Source organism: Carassius gibelio, chromosome B18, assembly GCF_023724105.1.
Source record: "Carassius gibelio isolate Cgi1373 ecotype wild population from Czech Republic chromosome B18, carGib1.2-hapl.c, whole genome shotgun sequence".
Classification (NCBI taxonomy): Eukaryota; Metazoa; Chordata; class Actinopteri; order Cypriniformes; family Cyprinidae; genus Carassius; species Carassius gibelio.
This window is the reverse complement of record NC_068413.1, coordinates 996,742-1,022,327: the sequence shown is the minus strand read 5'-3', so window position 1 is coordinate 1,022,327 and position 25,586 is coordinate 996,742. Positions and strand designations below refer to the sequence as shown.

At 41.6% G+C, this 25,586-nt stretch overlaps 3 protein-coding genes across 6 annotated transcripts in view; 2 read left to right on the top strand and 1 right to left on the bottom strand.

The window, feature by feature from the left end:
* The first annotated feature begins 163 nt into the window (after positions 1–163).
* On the top strand, positions 164–7,463 carry LOC127977619 (trans-1,2-dihydrobenzene-1,2-diol dehydrogenase-like). The gene is made up of 7 exons (XM_052582594.1): positions 164–296; positions 721–832; positions 907–1,070; positions 2,289–2,541; positions 3,484–3,608; positions 6,609–6,759; positions 6,846–7,463. The coding sequence occupies exons 1-7, from the start codon at positions 207–209 to the stop codon at positions 6,953–6,955; spliced, it is 1,005 nt and encodes a 334-aa protein (XP_052438554.1). The 5' UTR covers positions 164–206; the 3' UTR covers positions 6,956–7,463.
* Positions 7,464–7,812: 349 nt separating this feature from the next.
* LOC127977618 (trans-1,2-dihydrobenzene-1,2-diol dehydrogenase) lies at positions 7,813–11,350 on the top strand. Its single transcript, XM_052582593.1, has 7 exons — positions 7,813–7,979; positions 8,419–8,530; positions 8,605–8,768; positions 9,899–10,151; positions 10,528–10,652; positions 10,883–11,033; positions 11,120–11,350. Exons 1-7 carry the CDS (start codon positions 7,890–7,892, stop codon positions 11,227–11,229), a joined length of 1,005 nt encoding a protein of 334 aa, XP_052438553.1. The 5' UTR covers positions 7,813–7,889; the 3' UTR covers positions 11,230–11,350.
* Positions 11,351–14,660: 3,310 nt separating this feature from the next.
* Positions 14,661–25,586, bottom strand: part of LOC127977001 (pyruvate kinase PKM) — a 15,331-nt gene continuing 4,405 nt past the window's right edge. For 3 of the 4 annotated variants that reach the window (XM_052581614.1, XM_052581615.1, XM_052581612.1), the window contains exons 2-11: positions 24,221–24,399; positions 23,994–24,085; positions 22,915–23,046; positions 22,623–22,809; positions 21,761–22,031; positions 21,530–21,680; positions 20,957–21,109; positions 18,385–18,551; positions 16,903–17,084; positions 14,661–15,416 (exon numbers count right to left, since the gene is read on the bottom strand). In XM_052581614.1, the coding sequence (XP_052437574.1) occupies positions 15,310–15,416; positions 16,903–17,084; positions 18,385–18,551; positions 20,957–21,109; positions 21,530–21,680; positions 21,761–22,031; positions 22,623–22,809; positions 22,915–23,046; positions 23,994–24,085; positions 24,221–24,399 (1,621 nt within the window). In that variant the 3' untranslated portion in view covers positions 14,661–15,309. Of the gene's footprint in view, positions 15,417–16,902; positions 17,085–17,914; positions 18,082–18,384; positions 18,552–20,956; positions 21,110–21,529; positions 21,681–21,760; positions 22,032–22,622; positions 22,810–22,914; positions 23,047–23,993; positions 24,086–24,220; positions 24,400–25,586 lie in introns of all 4 variants that reach the window. The other variant, XM_052581613.1, reaches the window with a different exon arrangement.

Sequence of the window (25,586 nt, the reverse complement as noted above, 5' to 3'; positions counted from 1 at the left end):
TAGCTGGCACCTGTAATGAGGCTCTGATTTGTGTTGAGTCATTATGAGCTCATCAATCCACTGTGACAAAAAATAGATTTACAGAAAGACATTTACAACTGTTTCTGACTTCAAAGTTACACTTTATCAGATCACATGACGTCCTCACCTGCACTCTGGACCACAGATAAAAGCCTGCTCCGCACAATCTGAAGGTCAGAGCGAACATGGCGACCCGCTGGGGAATCTGTGGAGCTGGAAAAATCAGCCATGATTTCTGTGTTGCTCTGAGGACACTTTCTAACGAAGATCACCAGGTACAGGACAACACAGTCAATATTCATATTGAAAATCTTTTAAAGAAGCTCAGACCTAAATTGGGTTTTCTCTTTCGTATAAACAAATGCTTTCCTTTTGAAGCAAAAAAGAGAATTATCCAAAGTTGTTTTTCTTTCTGATGTGCTTTATATGCATGCAAACTAAAGATGTTGGATTGTGTATATATCATGCTACAATACGATTTGTGACCAATGCATCTTCACATTCCCACTTATGATACTATTTATTGCCGAGGCATGGAATGAAACACAGAGTGTTGTGATGTTAGAAGCAATCTCTAAAAATGTTTTTGAAGTGTTACCTAGAAGAAACAATTGAATGGTTTATGCAATTATTTTTATATGCTGCTGGATGAGAAAATCTGACTCAGTCATTAAGTTTCTGTCTGTTTGTGTTTTGTAGATAGTTGCAGTTGCATCAAGAAGCCTAGAAAGTGCAGAGAAGTTTGCAAAAACCCACAGCATCCCAAAAGCGTATGGCAGCTACCAGGAGCTGGCGAAGGACCCCAATATTGGTGAGTAAACAGACAGAGCTGGACAGAATTGAAGAGACAGTCCCTGAGAGTCACTGACGAGCGTCTCCTGTCAGATGTGCTGTACATCGGGGTTGTGCACACACATCATCTGCAGGTGGGTCTGCTGTTCCTCAACGCTGGGAAGAATGTGCTGTGTGAGAAACCCTTCGCCATGAACCTCCGAGAGGTCAGACAGCTCGTCTCGGCCGCCCGCGAGAACAACGTCTTCCTCATGGAGGTAAACGCATGCAGCACAATGACCTGATCTACTAATGTAGACTGGACACTAGACGCACTAGTTGAGTTCACCACGAAAGACGTGGACGTTTCCTGAGGTCACATCGTTCAAAACAGAGTGAGCAGTGTCTGTGTCATCATCAGAATGACGGACGAGTTTTGATTTCCAGATATTTCAACAGCATCACTCTTGTACTTTAGTAGCATTCTGCTCTCATGAATGAATCTGGGATTAATGTGGAGGGAATCTACTGAAAACATGTCCTGGTTATATTTCACGACACAGGTAATGAAAAAAATAATGTTTGTGTGTGTGTGTGTGTGTGTGTGTGTGTATATATATAAAATAACAGTATCTACTTGTGACATTAACTATGCACATTTCTTCCCACATTCTGATTAACTTATTGCATTTTGCTTTTGTGAATTTTCATTAATTGTAATCATGATTCTCATTCAGTTATTATTATGAAAACAAAATATTTTTAATTAAAATACGCATTAATCTAAAACTTTAAAATAAGGCAAAATCTAATGATTTTCTAATACTATTTGTAAATGCACTAAAATCCAAATAATATTTAATTGTTTCCTCTAAATCAGTTCAAGTAATGAGAATTTAAGGGGAATGTGTTTATAATTTCACCATGCAAAAAAAGAAAATATATATATATATATAATTCTTGATGAAAAAAAATATTTTTATTTTTTTTATTTAATATTTCATAAAAATATATATATATATATATTAACTGTCAACCTAATTGTCTTTGTCTCTGTCTCTTTCTCTGTCTCCATCTCCATCTGTGTCTCCATCTGTGTCTGTGTCTCTGTCTCTGCCTCTCTGTCTCCGTCTGTGTCTCTGTCTCTGTCTCCATCTGTTTCTCCATCTGTGTCTCTGTCTGTGTATCCATTTCCATCTGTGTCTCTGACTCTGTCTCTGTCTCTGTCTGTGTCTGTTTATCCATTTCCATCTGTGTCTCTGACTCTGTCTCTGTCTCTGTCTGTGTCTCCATCTCTTTGTCTCTGTCTGTGTGTCCTTCTCCATCTCTGTATGTGTCTCTGTCTCCATCTGTGTCTCCGTCTGTGTCTCTGTCTGTGTCTGTGTTTCTGTCTGTGTCTCTGTCTCCATCTGTGTCTCCGTCTGTGTCTCTGTCTGTGTTTCTGTCTGTGTCTCCGTCTCCATATGTGTCTCTGTCTCTGTCTCTGTCTGTGTCAGGCAGTCTGGTCCAGGTGTTTCCCCTTGTATGCTGAGGTCGGCAGGCTGCTCTCAGAAAACACAGTTGGGGAGGTGAAGATGGTGAAGGCGTATTTCGGTCTTCCTCTGCTGGACCGTGAGCGCAGCACACAGAAGGAGCAGGGTGGAGGAGCGCTGATGGACATCGGCATCTACTGCCTACAGTTCGCTCTGATGGTGTTCAAGGGGGAAAGACCAGAATCCATCCACGCCACGGGAGTCCTGCTTCCCTCAGGTACAGCAAATATCACCACTACATTACTTATCATGCATATTCTCTTTGCAAAATGCATCTATCTGAGACGGTTCTTAGTTTGTTTTTTAGTTTGTAAAGGGAATGTTCTTACAGCATTCTGGGAATGTTCTCTTAATGAACAAATGTTCTTCCAGTAGTATTTATCTAATGTTATCTGGTCATTAATAATGCTCTAAAAACGTATGCACAACTTTACTTGTACATAGGTCAGTTATTTACTAGTTTTAGATTTCTGAATCAAAATTTCAGAATTTCGAAACACGAGAGCAAAATGATAAAATTGAATGTTCATTTAAAGCTGAAGTAGGTAACTTTTGTAAAAATGTATTTGTGAAACCTGTCATTATGTCCTGACAGTAGAATATGAGATAGATAATCCGTGAAAAAATCAAGCTCCTCTAGCTCCTCCCAGTGGTCCTATTGCCATTTGCAGTAATTTCATCCGCTTCCGGTTAGAAACAACCAATCAGAGCTGCGGTCCGTAACTTTTTTTGTGTTCAAGATTTACAAAATGTATATAATAACCGAGTACACCATGAATCCATTTTTCAAACCGTGCTTTTAGCCTGTCCTGAATCATTAGGGTACATCTATAATAAGTGTTTATATTCAGACTATTTTAGATTGCTTCGGGGGTACCTCAGCGGAGTAACCCAGTACCGTTGTGATTCTTCATAGACATAAACAGAGAGAATAGCTCCGGCTACAATGTTCTTCCGCAAGACGCAAGCAGTTCTGTTTATTAACCGCTAGAGTGTCAAAAGTTACCTACCGCAGCTTTAATGTTTTCTCTAATGTTCACATAAAAAATAATTTGGTCTTAAAAACTATACATTTACCTTCATAAAAGCAGTAGAAACCCTGAATAAATCATTGAGGCTGTTGTTATCTGGTGTGTGTTATCTGTGCCTCTTCTGTCAGGGGTTGATGAGTCGATGGTGGTGGTCCTGAAGTTCTCGGGGAACAGGATGGCTGTGTGTGTCTGCTCCATCGCCTGTGATCTTCCCAATGATGCCACCATCTGCGGAAGCAAAGGCATGATCCGAGTGAGGACACACATTTCATTTCAAATCATGACTGAACTGAAACAAACATTGTAAAATCATTCATTTATAGTACATTGGACTGTTCTTGTTGATATGTTTCTAATACAAATCAATTTTGCACTTGCCACTTACACGTGCTTAGAATATCATCAAAAAGTTGATTTATTTCCTTAATTCCATTCAAAAAGTGAAACTTGTATATTATATTCATTCATTACACACAGACTGATGTATTTCAAATGTTTATTTCTTTTAATTTTGATGATTATAATTGACAACTAAGGAAAATCCCAAATTCAGTATCTCAGAAAATAAGAATATTGTGAAAAGGTTCAATATTAAAGACACTTGGTGCCACACTCTAATCAGTTAATTAACTCAAAACACCTGCAAAGGACTTTAAATGGTCTCTCAGTCTAGAACTGTAGGCTACCCAATCATGGGGAAGACTGCTGATTTGACTGTTGTCCAAAAGACGACCATTGACACCTTGCACAAGGTGCATTCAAAAATGTGGGGGAGATTCATAAAGAGTGGACTGCAGCTGGAGTCAGTGCTTCAAGAACCACTACACACAGACGTATGCAAGACATAGGTTTCAGCTTCGCATTCCTTGTGTCAAGCCACCCTTGAACAACAGACAGCTTCTGAAACATCTCACTTCAAAAAAGACTGCACTGCTACTGAGTGGTCCAAATTTATGTTCTCTGATGAAAGTAAATTTTGCATTTCCTTTGGATATCAGGGTCCAAGAGTCTGGAGGAAGATAGGAGAGGTACACAATCCACATTGCTTGAGGTCCAGTGTAAAGTTTCCACAGTCAGTGATGGTTTGGGGTGCCATGTCATCTGCTGGTGTTGGTCCACTGTGTTTTCTGAAGTCAAAGGTCAATGCAGCCATATACCAGGAAGTTTTAGAGCACTTCATGCTTCCTGCTGTTGACCAACTTTATGGAGATGCAGATTTCATTTTCCAACAGGACTTGAAACCTGCACACAGTGCCAAAGCTACCAGTACCTGGTTTAAGGACCATGGTATTCCTGTTCTTAATTGCCCAGCAATGAATCTCCTGTGTCTCCGCTGGTTCTGCCCAGAAATGAATCTCATGTGTCTCCGCTGGTTCTGCCCAGCATAGAGTCCCCTGTGTCTCCGCTGGTTCCGCCCAGCACTGAATCCCCTGTATCTCCGCTGATCCTGACTATCCCTTCTTCATCTCCTGGGCATCCCAATCCCCAGTTGAGCCCAGGGAGGGGCTCCCGATTCCCTGATGAGCTCAAGGAGGGCTCCTGGACCCCAGTTCACTCCAGTGTCAGCTCCAGCCCCGGAGCTCGCTCCAGTGTCAGCTCCAGCTCCGGAGCTCCCTCCAGTGTCGGCTCCAGCCCCGGAGCTCGCTCCAGTGTCGGCTCCGGCCCCAGAGCTCGCTCCAGTGTTGGCTCCAGCCCCAGAGCTCGCTCCAGCCCCAGAGCTCGCTCCAGTGTCGGCTCCAGCTCCAGAGCTCGCTCCAGTGTCGGCTCCAGCCCCAGAGCTTGCTCCATTGTCAGCTCCAGCCCCAGAGCTCGCTCCAGTGTCGGTTCCAGCCCCAGAGCTCGCTCCAGTGTCGGTTCCAGCCCCAGAGCTCGCTCCAGTGTCGGCCCCAGAGCTCGCTCCAGTGTCGGCTCCAGCCCCAGAGCTCGCTCCAGTGTCGGCTCTAGCCCCAGAGCTCGCTCCAGTGTCGGTTCCAGCCCCAGAGCTCGCTCCAGTGTCGGTTCCAGCCCCAGAGCTCGCTCCAGTGTCGGCCCCAGAGCTCGCTCCAGTGTCGGCTCCAGCCCCAGAGCTCGCTCCAGTGTTGGCTCCAGCCCCAGAGCTCGCTCCAGTGTCGGCTCTAGCCCCAGAGCTCGCTCCAGTGTCGGTTCCAGCCCCAGAGCTCGCTCCAGTGTCGGCCCCAGAGCTCGCTCCAGTGTCGGCTCCAGCCCCAAAGCTTGCTCTAGTTTCGGTTCCAGCCCTAGAGCTCGGTCCAGTGTCGGCTCCAGGCCCAGAGTCCAGCCCAGTGAGTTTTCTCAAGTATTTTTTTTTACGGGGGGTTGCAGTAGAGATCCAGTCATAGAGGCCGAAGTGGGGGTTGGAGTCAAGGACTCGGAGGCAGCTCCGCCATGGTCGCCCCAGTCTCCAGATCCCCCACACCCCCGCCCAACCCCACTCCCCGGTGTTATGGCTCAGGACTAGGCTTCCGGGAGAGGGGAGTACTGTCACAAGTCGGTCAGGCTCACAATGCACTCCCTCACTCAAGTATTAATCACCAGCACCTGCTCACTATTCAGTCATTTAATGATTCCTCCAAGTCCTCCTCTCCTACGTCTCTCTCGAGGTGTGTGCAACAACTCATCCATCCTGGTCACCCTCTTTACTTTGTCTGTAAAGAGAAAACCAGTATCAATCCCAGCCTTCGATTCCATACTCAACACCGAATACGGATATATTAATCTTCTCCTGCTTGCTTATACACCTGTTTTAATAAACTTTAATATTAGTAACCTTCTGTTCCCAAGCCCGTGTGTTACAATATATTTATTATGTATATATAAACACATACATACAGCATATATTAAGAAAAATATTAACAAGTATTTAAATTTATCTATGTATATTCATATAAATTGTTTAATATATAAATGTAACATATTTTTCTTAAATATATACATGCATGTGTGTGTATTATGAAAAAAATCGTGATTAATTGCGATTAATCGTTCGACAGCGATTAATCGTTTATTTCATTTTTTACTTTTATTTGAGGTTTGTGTAAATCCACTTAAGATTCACACACACACATACATATATATATATATATATATATATATATATATATATATATATATATATATATATATATACTGAATTAATATTCTACATTTTGGCACTATTTTTTTCTCGTTATATTGTTGATATGGTCACTAGTAAATAAACTTAAGTTTTGTCATGCTAATGCCATTTGATGCAGAATAATGCAGTTCTGTGTTCTAGGTGGCGCACCCCATGCACTGCCCAACCGTTCTGGAGCTGAATGGTAAAAAGACAGAGTTCCCTCTTCCTGAACCCGGCCTGCCTCTGAACTTCCACAACAGCACAGGACTGAGATACGAGGCAGAGGAAGTGAGGCGCTGTCTGCTGAAAGGTGACGCTCTGTTAAACCTGCTGTGCTTGTGATGAAATGAGCATGAGCTCTGTGTCAGGATGATGTTGATATGATCTGTCTCACAGGACTGAAGGAGAGCATCAAGATGTCACTCACAGACTCAGAGCTGCTCACTGAGATCATGGATGAGGCCCGGAGACAGGTGGGCGTGGTTTATGATCAGGACACCCAATGACGGGCCTGCATTCCTTGATTGACCTGCGCTGGATGGTGCTACTCATGATGCAAAGAAACAATCATGCTTGAATGAAATGTCTTGGAGACAAATTGTGTGTAATAAAAGTGACACAAACACAGCAGAATGTGTGGAATCTCTTCATTAATTCATTATGATAGTCAAAAGAGTGTTGCTGATTTATAGATTATATTGAGGGTTCGAAATATTGTGGACCACAATACAATACGATTGTTTGCATTTTTGCATTTTTCACTTAATAGCCAATATCCTTCAGTTTTACATTGCAGTCATAAATCATGATGTTCTTCTGTTAAAAGCCTGTCAGTGGGTGATATTTGAGCTGAGTACTGAAAGCTATTGAGATAGATACACTGTGAATCAACAATGCAATTTTTGCATTAATTTATAATTATTTAACATTTTCTTGAAACATTTCCACAAATCCATAAATACTATTTTAAATAACTTGATTTATTTTAAACATACATCAACAAGCTTTCTTGGAGGAAAAATAAAAGTCATATATATATATATGTGTGTGTGTGTGTGTGTGTGTGGACTGGGGGGAATTAGTGAAATAAATCTACTTTTTGATGATATTCTAATTATATGACCAGCACCTGTATATACAGTACACACACACACACACATATATATATATAGAAAATGTGCATCTGACATAATGTTTTCTAGACATACTTTATAAACGAATAAAAATAAACACATGCTTGATCATCATTAGCTGGCACCTGTAATGAGGCTCTGATTTGTGTTGAGTCATTATGAGCTCATCAATCCACTGTGACAAGAAAGACATTTACAACTGTTTCTGACTTCAAAGTTACACTTTATCAGATCACATGACGTCCTCACCTGCACTCTGGACCGCAGATAAAAGCCTGCTCCGCACAATCTGAAGGTCAGAGCGAACATGGCGACCCGCTGGGGAATCTGTGGAGCTGGAAAAATCAGCCATGATTTCTGTGTTGCTCTGAGGACACTTTCTAACGAAGATCACCAGGTACAGGACAACACAGTCAATATTCATATCGAAAATCTTTTAAAGAAGCTCAGACCTAAATTGGGTTTTCTCTTTCGTATAAACAAATGCTTTCCTTTTGAAGCAAAAAAGAGAATTATCCAAAGTTGTTTTTCTTTCTGATGTGCTTTATATGCATGCAAACTAAAGATGTTGGATTGTGTATATATCATGCTGCAATACTATTTTTGAACAAAGCATCTTCACATTCCCACTTATGATACTATTTATTGCCGAGGCATGGAATGAAACGCAGAGTGTTGTGATGTTAGAAGCAATCTCTAAATATATTTTTGAGTGTTATATCTCAGAGGGATAATACCTGGTAAAATAAAGGATAAAGAAATTTCAGTTCGAACCAAGCATCTGCTGATTTAATCATTAACTTTTCCATCTGTGTCTGCCTGTGTGTGTTTTGTAGATAGTTGCAGTTGCATCAAGAAGCCTAGAAAGTGCAGAGAAGTTTGCAAAAACCCACAGCATCCCAAAAGCGTATGGCAGCTACCAGGAGCTGGCGAAGGACCCCAATATTGGTGAGTAAACAGACAGAGCTGGACAGAATTGAAGAGACAGTCCCTGAGAGTCACTGACGAGCGTCTCCTGTCAGATGTGCTGTACATCGGGGTTGTGCACACACATCATCTGCAGGTGGGTCTGCTGTTCCTCAACGCTGGGAAGAATGTGCTGTGTGAGAAACCCTTCGCCATGAACCTCCGAGAGGTCAGACAGCTCGTCTCGGCCGCCCGCGAGAACAACGTCTTCCTCATGGAGGTAAACGCATGCAGCACAATGACCTGATCTACTAATGTAGACTGGACACTAGACGCACTAGTTGAGTTCCCCATGAAAGAAGTCGACGTTTCCTGAGGTCACATCGTTCAAAACAGAGTGAGCAGTGTCTGTGTCATCATCAGAATGACGGACGAGTTTTGATTTCCAGATATTTTAACAGCAGCACTCCTGTAGATTAGTAGCATTCTGCTCTCATGATGATTTATTATTAGTAAATGCATTAAAATTCAAATTATATATATGTCTCCGTCTGTGTCTGTCTCCGTCTGTGTCTCTGTCTGTGTGTGTGTCTCTGTCTGTGTCACCGTCTCTGTCTGTGTCTCCATCTGTGTCTCCGTCTCTTTTTGTGTCTCTGTCTGTGTCTCCGTCTGTGTCTCTGTCTGTGTCTCCGTCTGTGTCTCCGTCTGTGTCTCCGTCTCTTTCTGTGTCTCTGTCTGTGTCTCCGTCTGTGTCTCCGTCTGTGTCTCCGTCTGTGTCTCCGTCTGTGTCTCAGTCTGTGTCTCCGTCTGTGTCTCCGTCTGTGTCTCTGTCTGTGTCTCCGTCTGTGTCTCCGTCTGTGTCTCCGTCTGTGTCTCCGTCTGTGTCTCCGTCTCTTTCTGTGTCTCCGTCTGTGTCTCCGTCTGTGTCTCTGTCTGTGTCTCCGTCTGTGTCTCCGTCTGTGTCTCCGTCTGTGTCTCAGTCTGTGTCTCCGTCTGTGTCTCCGTCTGTGTCTCTGTCTGTGTCTCCGTCTGTGTCTCCGTCTCTGCCTGTGTCACGGTCTGTGTCTGTGTCTCCGTCTGTGTCTCTTTCTGTATCTCCGTCTGTGTCTCCGTCTCTGTCTGTGTCTCCATCTCTGTATGTGTCTCTGTTTGTGTCTCCTTCTGTGTCTCCATCTGTGTCTCCGTCTGTGTCTCCATCTGTGTCTCTGTCTGTGTCTCTATCTGTGTCTCTGTCTGTGTCTCCATCTGTGTTTGTGTCTCTGTCTGTGTCTCCGTCTGTGTCTGTGTCTCCGCCTGTGTCTCCATCTGTGTTTGTGTCTCTGTCTCCGTCTGTGTCTGTGTCTCCATCTGTGTCTGTGTCTGTGTCTCCGTCTTTATCTGAGTCTCTGTCTCTCTCTGTGTCTGTGTCAGGCGGTCTGGTCCAGGTGTTTCCCCTTGTATGCTGAGGTTGGCAGGCTGCTCTCAGAAAACACCATCGGGGAGGTGAAGATGGTGAAGGCGTATTTCGGTCTTCATCTGCTGGACCGCGTGCACACCACACAGAAGGAGCAGGGTGGAGGAGCGCTGATATACATCGGCATCTACTGCCTGCAGTTGGCTCTGATGGTGTTCAAGGGGGAAAGACCAGAATCCATCCACGCCACGGGAGTCCTGCTTCCCTCAGGTACAGCAAACATCACCACTACATTACTTATCATGCATATTCTCTTTGCAAAATGCATCTATCTGAGGTGGTTCTTAATTAGTTATTTAGTTTGTAAAGGGAATGTTCTTATATGATTCTGGGAATGTTCTCTTAATGAACAAATGTTCTTCCAGTAGTATTTATCGAAAGTTATCTGGTCGTTAATAACAGTCTCTGACTCTGATGACCCTTATGATTGGTTTTGTGCTCACAGATGGTGTTCAGTTGATTCCTTCTGTTTTCTTTACTTGTTCTTTAAACTTGCACATTTACCGTCATGAAAGCAGTAGAAACCCTGAATAAATGACTGAGGCTGTTGTTATCTGGTGTGTGTTATCTGTGCCTCTTCTGTCAGGGGTTGATGAGTCGATGGTGGTGGTCCTGAAGTTCTCGGGGAACAGGATGGCTGTGTGTGTCTGCTCCATCGCCTGTGATCTTCCCAACGATGCCACCATCTGCGGAAGCAAAGGCATGATCCGAGTGAGAACACACACTTCATTTCATTTTGTCTTTTTGTATTTCAGTTTTAGTTTTAACATGAGTTAAACTAAATAAAAATGAAACAAATTTTGCTTTGGAAACAAGCTAAATCACGATTTAGCTTGGCACTATTTTTTCTCGTTTTATTGTTGATATGGTCACTAGTTAATAAACTAAGTTTTGTCATGCTCATGCCATTTGATGCAGAATAATGCAGTTCTGTGCTCTAGGTGGCGCATCCCATGCACTGCCCAACCGTTCTGGAGCTGAATGGTAAAAAGACAGAGTTCCCTCTTCCTGAACCCGGCCTGCCTCTGAACTTCCACAACAGCACAGGACTGAGATACGAGGCAGAGGAAGTGAGGCGCTGTCTGCTGAAAGGTGACGCTCTGTTAAACCTGCTGTGCTTGTGATGAAATGAGCATGAGCTCTGTGTCAGGATGATGTTGATATGATCTGTCTCACAGGACTGAAGGAGAGCATCAAGATGTCACTCACAGACTCAGAGCTGCTCACTGAGATCATGGATGAGGCCCGAAGACAGGTGGGCGTGGTTTATGATCAGGACAGCCAATGACGGGCCTGCATTCCTTGATTGACCTGCGCTGGATGGTGCTACTCATGATGCAAAGAAACAATCATGCTTGAATGAAATGTCTTGGAGACAAATTGTGTGTAATAAAAGTGACACAAACACAGCGGAATGTGTGGAATCTCTTCATTAATTCATTATGATAGTCAAAAGAGTGTTGCTGATTTATAGATTATATTGAGGGTTCGAAATATTGTGGACCACAATACAATAAGATTGTTTGCATTTTTTCACTTAATAGCCAATAGCAGGGGCGGCATTAGGGGTGGGCTAAGGGGGCTGGAGCCCCGAATGTTTTCATTAAAGCCCCGAATGTTTTTATTACTACCATGCCATCAATGAGTTTTCATGCCCAATAAAGTAATTTATATTAGAATTTAAATAAATAAATAAATATCTCTCGACTCTCACGTCCACCGTGTCTGTAAATTTACCCAAGTAAGTTACGCGTTGTCTTTAACACCCGACGAAAACCGCCCACTGAGTCTAGTGCTTCTGACTGACAGGTAAACTGGCCAACCATCGATGAGCGTCTGTTCGATCCAGCCAATGAAATGAGCAGGCGGTTTGTTGGCGTGTAGTATTTTACTAGATCAAATTATTTGAAAATTAAAATGGATATTGCAAAATTCATCTCCTTCTTCAAAAAAGGAAGTAAACCCCCCCCCAGCCAAAACACTTGAACGCCAAGATACAACAGCTTCAGGTATCTGTAACTTTTAATCTTAGTATTATATTTCTTTTTCGGTTTTAAATTGTGTCTGATTTAACGTTACATTTTGAACATCTAACAGTTAACGGTTGCGCAGCACAGTCTTTAGGACACACACACCGCTCCGAACTCCCGAACTGATTCAAATGATTTGCCATCCCCAAACTGACTCAAATGATTCGCGAACCCGGTACGAACTCCCGAGCTGATTCAAATGATTTGCGATTCCCAAACTGACTCAAATGATTCGCGATCCCGCTCCAACTCCAAAACTGGAGTCAGATGACTCAAATGATTCGCGATCCCGCTGCGAACTCCCGAACTGCTTCAAATGATTTGCGACCCCAAACTGACTCAAGTGATTCGCGATCCCGCTACGAACTCCCGAACTGACTCAAATGATTCGCGATCCCGTTACGAACTCCCGAACTGACTCAAATGATTCGCGATCCCCAAATTGACTCAAATGATTCGCGATCCCGCTACGAACTCCCGAACTGATTCAAATGATTCGCGATCCCCAAATTGACTCAAATGATTCGCGATCCCGCTACGAACTCCCGAACTGATTCAAATGATTCGCGATCCCCAAATTGACTCAAATGATTCGCGAACCCACTACGAACTCCAGAGCTGATTCAAATGATTTGCGATTCCCAAACTGACTCAAATGATTCGCGATCCCGCTCCAACTCCCAAACTGGAGTCAGATGACTTAAATGATTCGCGATCCCGCTACGAACTCCCGAACTGACTCAAATGATTCGCGATCCCGTTACGAACTCCCGAACTGACTCTAATGATTCGCGATCCCCAAATTGAGTCAAATGATTCGCGATCCCGCTACGAACGCCCGAACTGACTCAAATGATTCGCGAATCCGCTACGAACTCCCGAACTGATTCAAATGATTCGCGAACCCGCTACGAACTCCCGAACTGACTCAAATGATTTGCGAACCCAATACACATAATGCTATAAAAGTGTGCACATTGAGAGAAATAAACAGCAGATATTCACGTTAACAACTTCTTTAACTTGAGCAAACGCTGCTAATACATATACATTTGTTAATAAAATAAAAAAATAAAAAATGAATGTTTTATTGCTACTGAATAAAAATAAACGATCCACTCGAAAGACTCTGCTCATCATGACAGCACCTTGATCAGTGAGCTGCGTCTAGGGCCGATGACGTCACTTCCATGGAGACATGTTATACCCTTCCCAATCCATTGACTCCGCCCCCACGTCAAAACAGTGCCACAAAGAGAGACGTGCAGAAAAGTGAAGCGCAAAGGAAAAATGGCATCGCAAGCTCAAACTAGACCGACACGCAAAAAAAAACCAGCGTTGCAAATAAATTAATAGATATGACCATGGAAAATATGTATTGCAAAATAATTGCTTCCGCGCTGTTTCATTTATTTTGCAATTCTTAATTTTTGTTTGCATAAAGCAAATGTATTTTCCTCAATACTTTAAATAAAATGTTTTGTTTTTGTATATTTTAAACAAGGTAAATCTTTCTGATTTATTCAAATAAAAAAAGTCACATACATGGATTTTTCTGGGCTAAGCCCCGGATCTCCACTCACCCTAGAACCACCCCTGGCCAATAGCCTTCAGTTTTACATTGCAGCCATAAACCATGATGTTCTTCTGTTAAAAGCCTGTCAGCGGGTGATATTTGAGCTGAGTACTGAAAGTTATTGAGACACATACAGTGAGAATCTACAATATAATTTTTGCATTAGTTTATAACTATTTAAAATGTTCTTGAAACATTTCCACAAATCCATAAATATTATTTTAAATAACTTGATTTGTTTTAAACATACATCAAGAGTACAAGCTTTCTTGGAGGAAAAATATAAAAATATATATACAATACAATTAACTGGGTTTTGCTACTCATCAGAATAAATTTTACGAACGATTTTTATTTTATTTATGAAGCCCATTTCCACCACTGAATAAAAAAGGCAACGGTTTTTTATAAAGTCAGAATTTTGGGGTCAACTGGCCTTTGGATTTATTTTTTGGTGCAGGGCTGTAATTTAAGCTTTAACCACAAGATGGCACTTTTGTGAAAGGATCAGCTTGACCTTCATGTGATCCGAGTCAGTTGTCACCTGACGCCTGTATTAATAAACTGCTCTGGCTCCAGTTCTCATCTGATAAAGCTAATTTATTGCACAGATGCTCTTATGTTAGTGACCTTGAGCAGGAACACAAAGAAGGTATTCATCAGCTTCGTCAGCTTCAGTCGTGACACTCGTGACACTCACGAACAAGTGCACAGATGCAAACAATGTCAAGCTAAATTTCATGCTCCATGATGTTACAGAAGACTACAGAAATAATGTTTTTGATGCTACCTGAACATCAGCTCACAATAGTTTTTTCCCCATAAATATAACTGTTGATTGCTTGTGTAAGAAAAACATCTGATAAGTCCTTTGATGTTTTGAAATAGTTACATTGTAAAGCTTTTGGATACTTTTAATTACATATTTTATATTTCTGGTAGTAACAGATAGGTATATTGTGTTTGTTGAATGTGTATTATAAAGCAACTCTTATGCTTTAAATATGCAATGAATAAAGGTTGAGTTCAAGCTTTTCTATTTTTATTCAATTAAACCATAACGATCAAGCAAAGTGAAAAAAATAATGAACAATAAAACCACAGTAGTCTGGCCAAGTGCTTGTCTCCTTTATTAATTCAGTCTTGAATACAACACTTTTGAATGATACTATAGTTTACTCTTACAGTTATAAGTACATCTTGCACCCTAGCGACACGAAGCAGGTAGATCTCACACACACACACACACACACACACACACACACACAGAAGCAAGTGCGTCATGAGGGGAGAGATGGATGCTGGGAATGTGACCGACGCTGCTTAATCGATACTCATCTCTCAGAAACTCCTCAGTCCACTAAAACAGAAGGAAATGATCCGGACGTGGACGTCCCAATGTTAACATTTCAAATATATAGCACATTGGTCGCCTCGTCCCCAAATCAAACGGTCTTATGGACAAGTGCAACACAGAATGTAACATCACTAGAAGTGTGAACACAAAGAAACTAGAAATAAAACTAAGGAGAGGGACAGTACGCCTGGTTTCAGGATGCTGCGGTTTGTTCAAGGGCAAAGGTGTTCGCTCCGTCGGTGCTTCACGAGCAGACAGACAGACAGCTCTGGATACAGGAGTGAGAGATTATGCTCGAGACTGAAAAGAAAGTGAAAGCAGTGAGAACGAATGAACGTCTAAGTGATGGTGGTCCACAGGCGTGTGATGATGACTGATGTATGAACCGCTGCGGTCGAGTCCAGTTTACTGCACTGGGACGACACGCATGGTGTTGGTGTAACCGGATCCTGGACGCCAGCCGGTCAGGACGATCACCACATCACCGGGCTTGAAGAACCCACGAGCTTTACCTGAGAGAGAGAGAGAGAGAGAGACACATCACGTCACAGGGCTTTTCTGCTACAATGCATGCAATGATGAATCTTTATCATGGTTTATAGTTAAATGGAAATAAAAGTGGTTAACGTGTTGCGGTGTTATAAGCCATGGACTTCGGACGCTTTCGCTTTCAAATTTGCAACCGTGTCACGTTTTACAAGAAAAGATAATAGTCTGTTTTGCTTCCATCTATACACCCTTCACTTTTTAAGACTATAATAAAGGAAGGATAAAAATGACAACAATAAAACTGTCATTTATAAAATGACAAACTAGATTGCAGAACATTAACTAAAACGAAAAAGACAAGGCATGAGTGACCCGAGCAGCAATCTCCCGCTCTTCTCTCGTGAAGTACGTACGGAAGAGACTTCAACTGTAAATCATTGACTGACTGCTAGAGAGAGTCAGCCCCATAGACTCCACATGTTATAATCCCTAACTTCATAACAGAAAAAAAAAAAAAGTTTTCAGCCTGGTTCAAAAAATTAGTGTTATATATAATTTTTTTCTAACTCCTTTTAAATTCTATTTAGCCTTAAAGTTCTGCATAATTAAGGGCGTGGTCACTTGAGTGACAGGTGGATAGCCTATGTCAAGCTAGGTGGGCGTGGCTTCCAGCTCCCGCCTTTTGCCCATTTTCGATTATCCAGGAGTGACGCAAGAAGACTTGCTCCGCCTACTTCTGATTTTAAAAACGCTCCTCAGAAACCTATGGGTGCCGCCACAGACACTACGTCCATGTTTTATCTTTGACACACCACATGCTGTGTTATATATAGACTTATAAATTACAGAGCATTTAGGAAAAAGAGGAATCAAAAAATAAATGGAGAACCTCCATAGTATAAAGTGAAACTACACTTGCTTACACTCATTTTATTCTTTTCAGTATTTTTGATCATTTTTTAATGACTTTGTTGTTCTGAAGTACACTGAGCTGCATTTTATGTATGAAAATTTAGATTTTTTATAATGTTTGTTATTTATATAGTTATTATTGGAATGTCATGTTATTCTGATAATAAATGCATTTCAGAAATGTTTTAGTTTAATATCTGGTGTGTGATTCTTATTTACAGCTCATCTTACACGGTTTTCTCAATCTTTTGAATGTCTTGACATCTCAATTTTTCTATTTCGTTTTTGCTTGTCATCAGCTTGAAATTTCGGTAACGTCACAATAATCATTAACAATAACTAACATTGAGTCAAGTATTTAATTTGTTATCTTTGTAAACTTTCATGGATAAAAACTCTTCATGCCTCATGTTCCTTTTATTAAATACTAACTGTTGACATTAATAATGTGTTAGTAAACCTAGAAATGAACATTAAGATGAACAATTAGTTCCATATGATTTCATTTAGTCAGATGAGCTGGTTTTTACGCTTGAGGCTCGGTGTGATGTCCAGTTATCCCAGTCTTTAGTTTCTTGTCTAATCTCTGTGTCTTACCAACATCCATGGCAAAATTGACCCTCAGGTCCACATCCTCGGCCCACACGTCGTTGGAGGGTTTGTTGTAGAGCACGGGGAAGATGCCGCGGTACAGATGAGCCTGTCGGGCCGTCTGCTCGTCACGGGTCACAGCGATGATTGGGGCACGCGGACGGTAACGGGAGATCAGATGAGCAGACCTGGACAATCACACAGCAGCGTGAGAATGGAAATGTTCCAGAGACGATCATGTGATTAAGTGAAATTACTGACAGGATGCTAAACTAAACCCTACTCCATTCTGTTCACTGTTCAAACACTCACTCATAACTAGTGCTGGCAAATGATTCATCCAGATTAACCATTAAAATAAGTTTTTGTTTGCATAAAACATGTCTGTATATTATGTATACACACACAGTCTTTGTATCATTTCTTTATTATACAATTAATAAAAGCAGGCCTCTAACACTAGCTTGCTCGATTCTTTTTCCAGTCTGATTTCTTTTTAGAATACAATAAAAAAACCTTGCAATGTGTGCTGTGTTAACAGTTGTTATAGCACTTGTGTATCATTACTCTTTCATTAGATTTAAATGCTTCTATGGTCCTCATTTTTAAGTCACTATGTATAAAAGTGTCTGTTAAATGACTAAATGTAACGTATAGATGAACACACACATGCATGGATAGATTTACGATGTGATTACATATTTAATATTTATACATAACACATGAAGTGTAAACATTTTCAAAATATATATTGTATGTGTGAGAATGTATATATGCATAATAAATATACACAGTACTCTTACATGTATTATGTAAATAAAACCTTATTTTGGATGCGATTAATCGTTTGGCAGCACTACTCCTAGCCATTCAATAAATGCAGTCTTGGTGAGCAATGGCCTTTTTCTTACCCGTCCCATGCTGAACTCTGACCTCAGGCCCCTCCCCTCTCACCTGCACCATGCCTCAGGCCCCTCCCCTCTTACCTGCACCATGCCTCAGGCCCCTCCCCTCTTACCTGCCAGTCTTGGTGAGCACAATAATGGCTCCGGCGCAGCATTTGAAGGAGGACTCGACGGCGCCCACAGCTACAGCATCTGAAGGGTCTCGGGTCAGAAGGGTGGAGCGCCGCAGACCCTCAAACAGCTGCCTGTGGAACGTGGCTGCCTCTGCCTCGCGGGCGATCTGACAGCGCCACCCGGAGGAGGGAGGGGGAAGCGTTACACAATCATACGGTCAAACACTCAGACAGAGAAACAGAGAGAGACACGTGCTCCACAATGCTTACGCTAGCCCTGTACCGTTTCAAAACTTTCAAACGGTCACTTATTTATGAGTTGAATAAGAAAGAAATTAAATTATAACATGCTATTAATATTCAGCATGTGTCTCTCTCTCTGTCTCTCTCTTCCAGTCCTCTCCTGTCCCTGCTCTTCCTACTCCCTGACTGTAACCGATCTGGTCTTCCACATCACATCTCCTGCCTACCTGCCGGACCCAGTGAGGACTATAAACGCAGAGGCCAGGATTTTAAAGGAGGCCTCCACAGCCCCGATGGCGATGGCCTCGGCGGGGTCGGTGGAGGGGGGTAAACAGCGGCGCAGGTCCTCAAACACCAGCCGGTGGAACATAGCCGCCTCTGCCTCGCGAGCGATCTGAAGCAGCCGTATCATCACGTGACACGGAGGAAAGACACACACATCCATGAGACGAGAGGAGGTCGAGTGTGAATCAAGAGTGAGAAGAGAGTGAGAGAGAGGTGGACACAGAAACAAACAAAGAGGAAACAAAGGAGGAAATTAGTGCAGGTGTTAGTTCGGAGGAAAAAAACAAGATGAACATTAAAACATATTCAGACTCACAGTAAATCATTAAATGCAAATTAATATTAGAGATGACCCGCCACCATTAAAATCATGGATATTTTCAGTGTAGACATGAATAAATTTGTGACCAGAAAAGTGTAAGTGATTTGTGATGATACCAGGATTAAAGAAACTAGGGATGCACAGTATTAGATTTTGACAATATTTTGACCGATAAACGATATATATTTCCCTTTGTTTTGAAACACCAGGTAAAGTGGAAATTATCAACAAATGGTTTGTTTTTAAGCAAAAACCTGTTAGAACTAAAACATTAAAAGTTATTTTTTAATAAGAGTTTCGCTCTAAATAAGTTTTCATAGTCCATTTGAAAAAACAATATATTAGGGATGTAACAAGGATTAACCATGTGCCGGTTGAAAATATATTTAAGTGTGATGATTCAAATCGGTTGTGATGCTGAACAAATCGCGATTCATTGATGGGCAGGAGTTTATATAAAACGCATGTCTGAGGAGAACTTACTGTGTTTAGAAGAGTTTAGATGGGATTTCCTCTTTTCATCTAGCAGCGCTTCATATGTGTGCAGCGATGTTACTTTTGTTTTAAAGTGCAGCGCAATTTTTCTTTACAGCAGAAAGATTTGGGGCTTGTTTTAAAAATTTAGTTTTATCATTTCCATTTAAAATCTATTTAAATTTTGTCATTGAGCAGACACTTATCCAAAGTGACTTACACATGAGGACAGAAGAAACAATCAAAACCAACAAGAGCGCAATAATATGCAAGTGCTACATTAATATATATTAGATTTATATTTCACAAAAAAAAGTGCAGCATTTTGTCAAAGCAATAATAAAAGGACATGTTTCACATATTTAATATCATTTTTTATTTAAATAAAGTGAATCGAATCGTGAGTCGATTGAATCATTATATTTCTAGTACATTTAAAATGAATAAATTTGTATAAAGTTAAATTAAATTTACAAGGGTTTGTGATATTTTTTTTGTTTATTCATGTAAACTATTGATACTGCATTATTTGTTCAGAAACACAAGCATCTTAATGAGATTTGTGCATTTTGCGTTGAACGATCAGTCTTATTGGCAAGGCATATCGGCATGACCGTTTCAAACCGAAAAACTTCCGATAATATCGTGCATCCCTAAAAGAAACTCATATCATGCACAAGCAAGTTAAAAGTTGCCAAAAACAAACCGGAAGGAGTGAATGAAGAAGAAAGGTTGAGCACATCAAGACAGGAAATAAAGAGATCAAGCACGCAGGTTTCCGAAAGAGTTGAGCTCACGCAGAACGAACAAACCCTTGAATACGTTTATTAAAGCCAAGGAATTTATTCTGCTGGTGTTCAGGAGCGTCTGGGAAAAGATGTGACCCCTAACTCAAACATGCCAACCTTGAGCACAATGCAGAGCACATGCATAGACTTAACAAGCTGAAGAACAGGCAGACAGAAAAATAAAAATTTACGATGAATACAATGTTAGCTTCAGCGAAGGCTGTTGTCTGTAACTGACCCTGACAACTCAGACAAACAAAACCAGCTAGTGAAGGAGAAACACATGCGTGTGAGAGGACTAAAGTCATGAAGGATGAGCTGGCATTCAAGAGTTATTACGGGGTAAACACGAAACACACAATGGGGTCCAAAAGTCGAAGACTACACTGAACATTTGGGATTCGAATGGATTTTAAACCTTGGGGGGTTACAAGTGATACAAATTAAAAATAACATTTCTGATTCTGGATTTTATCTAGGTGACTAATTAAATGAGTGACATCGCTTTATACATTTAGACATTCAGTTCTATACAAAACACTTTCAAATTAATGCTATTTTAACAATTTACTTGGAAATAAGAGGATTACAGAATTTGGAAAGAATTGAAAAAAAAAAAATGCAAAAAGGTCTAGACTTTTGGAGCCCATTGTATAAACAAATAATTTGTTTAACTGAAACATTAGTGGATCAACAAAGACAAGCATCACATTGCTGCCTTTAAATGTCCCACAGACCTCCACTGTAAGAACAATGTTTTTTGTTTTTACAATGACGCTGTATTTAACCCGTAAAACTTCTTTGGAAATTCCTTTGAGTATTTTTAAGATGAGTAAGTTGTGAGTGAAGACATGAGGAATGTGTGAATCAGGTACTAGAAGGTTTAGTGGTCTAACAGTGTTAGTGTGTGTCAGTAGGGGGCGCTCTCACCATGTGCTGGGTGCGTACGGCCTCCAGAGGATAGTCTCCCTTCGCTGTCTCTCCACTCAACATGATGCAGTCGGCTCCGTCCAGGACGGCGTTAGCCACATCGCTGCCCTCGGCACGCGTCGGGCGAGGCTTCTTGATCATGCTCTCCAACATCTAGAAACACGCAGAGAACGCATGCTAATGTGTGACCTTGAAGCACAGCAGTAGTTATCAGTAGCACAGGTGTATTTGGAGCAATAGCCAACAATACATTGGGTCCATGCCAAAAATCATTAGGATATCAAGTAAAGATCATGTTCCATTAACATATTTAGTAAGTTTCCTATTGTAAATACATCAAAACTTAATTTATGATTAGTTATATGCATTGCCAAAAACTTTAAAAATTGATTTTCTGAATATCCCCCTCAGATTCCAGATATCTCGGTCTGTCCTATCGTAACAAACCAGACATCAATGGAAAGATTATTTATTCAGCTTTCAGATGATGTATACATCTCAATTCCAAAAAATGTAAACCTTATGACTGGTTTAATGGTTCAGTGTCAAATATGGTACTGTAGGTTAGCTGACCTGTGTGGCACAGATGATTGGCTTTCCTGCTTTGTTGCAGCGACCAATCATCATCTTCTGGGCCAGGAACACCTTTTCTGTGGGGATTTCAATACCCAGGTCTCCTCGAGCGACCATGATGCCATCGCTGGCCTCCATGATCTCATCAAACCTGGTGAACCAAATGAGATGCGTTCAAACCGTAATCATTTTTACCATCATACTGAGTTTAGAGGTGGTGTCGTCGCTCACCTGCGCACACCCTCGTGGTTCTCCAGCTTGCTGATGATCTTGATGTTCTTGCCCTTCTCTCCCAGCACCTTACGCACCTCGTGCACATCGGACGCCTTGCGGATGAAGGAGGCAAAGACCATGTCGACCCCCATCTCCACACCGAACTGCAGGTCCTGGATGTCCTTCTCAGACACGGCGGGCAGGTCGACCGCAGCACCCGGCAGATTGACACCTTTCTTACTTCCCAGAGTTCCTCCGTTCTCAATTTCACACACCAGATAGTTAGATCCTGAGAAAGAGTCAGATATTATTCATCAAGTGGAAAAAGATGATGATTCGAACCATTACACAGTGTCCACACAAGAAGCAAACAGTGTCATGTCCACAGACTAATGGCTTACAAATTCAAGTCAAGATTAGGGAGACGTACTCATTCGTACTGAACTACAGAAGTAATATAATCAAGTATTTCACAGGCTTTCTGCAGGTTTTGTCAACGTTAATTTAAGTCCGTTTAAGACCAAATAGAGAACATAAGGAATTATTGGAAGTAAACTTATCACCAAAAAAAAAAAAAAAAAAAAGACCTGATTAAAACAATATGGTCAGAAAAAAAAAAAAAACATTCTAGCTTTACAATTAATAAACTTAAATGTTACATTTTATTGATTTATTTTCATTCTAAAGTAATCGTATCTTGGATAAAGGATGTTAAAATTTTTACACAGAAAAACAAGACAAAAATAAACAAGGAAGCTTTTAATTTTATTGAAATGCATGCAACATTTAATACCACAAAAGGTCGATCTAAAACATTTTTAATACCTGCAGAAACCCGGTCCTAAATTATTTTCACTTCCATGGCAAACCCATCACTCACCGATCTCCAGGACCTGGAGAGAAATGAGTCCATCATCAATATAGACCTTGCTGCCCACTTCTACCACCTTGGTGATGTTCTTGTAGTCCAGCCAGAGAGTTTCCTCATCGCAGCTCTCCATGAAAGCATCGTCCATGGTCACTTTGATCTTATTTCCCTTCTTCAGCTCCACCTCCGCCGTGCCGCTCTGAAACACACAGTCACTTTTAATAATCCATGCATTAACAACATAATTCAGCAGTGTATACAGTGATCTTCCACCAGCGGATCAGTCTCTAATGAGTAAACTCACTCCTTTAATGAGTCCGGTTCGGATTTCTGGTCCCTTGGTGTCCAGAGCGATGCCCACTGGTCTGTACTGGATGCTGCCCGGCTCGAAGGTGGCACAAGCTTCACGTACATTTTTAATAGTGTCACCGTGATACTGACAGACAGAAGAGAGGAGAGATTAATAAAGCAAAGAAAGATGCCGCTCCAAACACATCATAATTGGAACGGTGTGTGTTTAACTGCTTATTGTAGTTTTGACCTAACAGCACAGGTGACATCATTCTTACTTCCTCTTTGAACACTCAAGGTGTGTGTCTAGACTGGTGAAACTGGGTTACTCTCTCACACACACGACACACACTCGTGCACTTATGTGCGTGCATTGTGTGATATGACAGGACACAAAGTTCATCTGTTAGAGTTTGATCTACTAAACATGCAGAAGACGTCTGCTGTAATAAACCATGTTGGAGGAGTACCTTTGATTCGTGACGTGATGTTATAATACTAAACACTAGTCTAGACCATTTCATTTCAGTAGCTCTACATTCAAGGTCACTCTGTTGGTCAAATCCACAGGCCTGTGTTTGTTTAGGAGTGTGAAGTGTGTTAAACCCAAAGCCCTTGATAAGAGGAGTCACATAAGGGTCAGCGTTCAGGTACAGATGAATGTTGACTTCCTTTCCTGGTATTAACTAAACATGCCTGCAAACATTTTTCATTTAAACTTTTATCTGCAGTTTTTGGAATTAATTGGATGATTTTGTTCAACAGCAACTCCTATATGAACTATTAGTGCGCAAAAAACACCAACCCTTCATGCTGTTGAGACATGATAAGCTCTCTGCCGGGAAGGAACAGATAAACTATTTATAATAGCCTCACTGTAGATTAGGTTGCGCGCTCTCTCTCTCGGTGGCCTTTGACCCTGAATGCTTTAACTGTTTTTTCAGCTTGTGAGCCTCAGAGATGTTCAGAGCATCACTTCTGGTAGACAATAACATGCATCCATCAACTGCATAACTAATGCTGTATAGATATGAGGATTAAAGAGAGGGGACAAAGACAAGCACGAAAGAGTAAATCATGAAGTGTATGCACCTCGTGTGAGCCGTGAGAGAAGTTGAGGCGAGCGATGTTCATGCCAGACTTGATCATCTCCTTCAGCATCTCCACAGAGCGAGAGGCCGGTCCTGTGATCACATGACACACAACACACCATCACTTACTGCTACTTCTGAATTAAGACCATTTTATCTGGTTTTCTCAACATCCTGCGTCTGTTGCTACATGAAAACAATCTGATCCACGTCCGAGCATCCACTGACCGATGGTGCAGATGATACCAGTGTTGCGGGCGATGGTGGGCTCCGAGTCGATGTCCAGCAGACACATGTGCTCCAGGAAGGTGTCGGCCATGGCAGCGTTGAGCTGCTGCGTCTGGATGAAGGCAGAGCCCATATCCTGAACTTTAGTGTGGGGCATCGTGGAAGAGACGGGTAATATTCTACAGAGAGAGAGAGAAATTACATGTCAGTTGTCTAATCCAATGTTTGGGTTTCCTATAACGGACAGAGACAACAAGTGTCTGAAAACCAGAGTACATATTTAAAGCAAACACAGCAGACTGTAGTGATTACCCCTGATTTAAACTCAACAGAATAAACAGTGACAGGATCTCTGTAGGCAGCCTGAAGTCATAAAAGTCTGAGTGAGAATTTAGAGTCAGATAAATTAAGCTAACGAGCGATCCTCGCACCAGATCTTCTGAATGTGTCTGTGTGGGGAAAAGGAATGTTTCCTTTCCATGGTATGCAACAGACTCGGCACTCAGAAATGTGAAAACATTCACAAGAGAAGGTTTTATATTCGCTTCGGTCTTTCTCAATAATCACCACAAGCCCATGATCAAAGCAGACAGGAAGGACAGAGCATGACTTTCACTTTAGCAAAGACGAGTGCTGCATTTGAGTGGTTTTGGCTTTGGTTTACGGCTGGTTACAAGAGGATTTCAGGTTTGTTGAAGTGAAAGTTGTTTTCTGAACTCACACGTGTGCTGCATCAGTCTGAAATCAAATTACATTTCATGCAGACTCAAATCATCCAACTGAACTGTGTTAGCTGTGGTATTTGCAAAAAATACAACATGAAAAGAGATAAATATGGAGTCAATCAAGCCCTGTTTGAACCTACAGTCAGACTGAACTGTGAATTATAGCTTCGAAATCAAATCAGATGCATTCAGCAATCTGTGCTATCTGTACTATCTGTACTATCTGCATTGCATTGTCTTACTGGAAAATCAAACCGGTCACATGACCACAGTATGGCAGCAGGATGGGTTTGGCAAGGATTTCACTGTGGTCACTAACCTAATAAAGCCGTTGTATGTGATGACTAAGAACGGCAGGGTGGAAAATACAGGCCCTCGTGCAGTGAGCCACACACACAGTTAAAGGAGGGGCAAATGTTACAGGAAATGATGCAAGCTGTGGTTTGAGTAACTAATGAGATGGTAATGCTACTTCACTTACATCACAGCATGGAAAACACATCTGTTGTGAGTCCTGGTAAACTGATTCATGCTCTGAGCCTCAGAACAGCATCTGATGCTAACAAGGTCAATGTTAGCCAGGAATGTCACAAGAAGGTCTAGTTATTATAAGTCTGTTTTATAACCACATCCCATGCTTG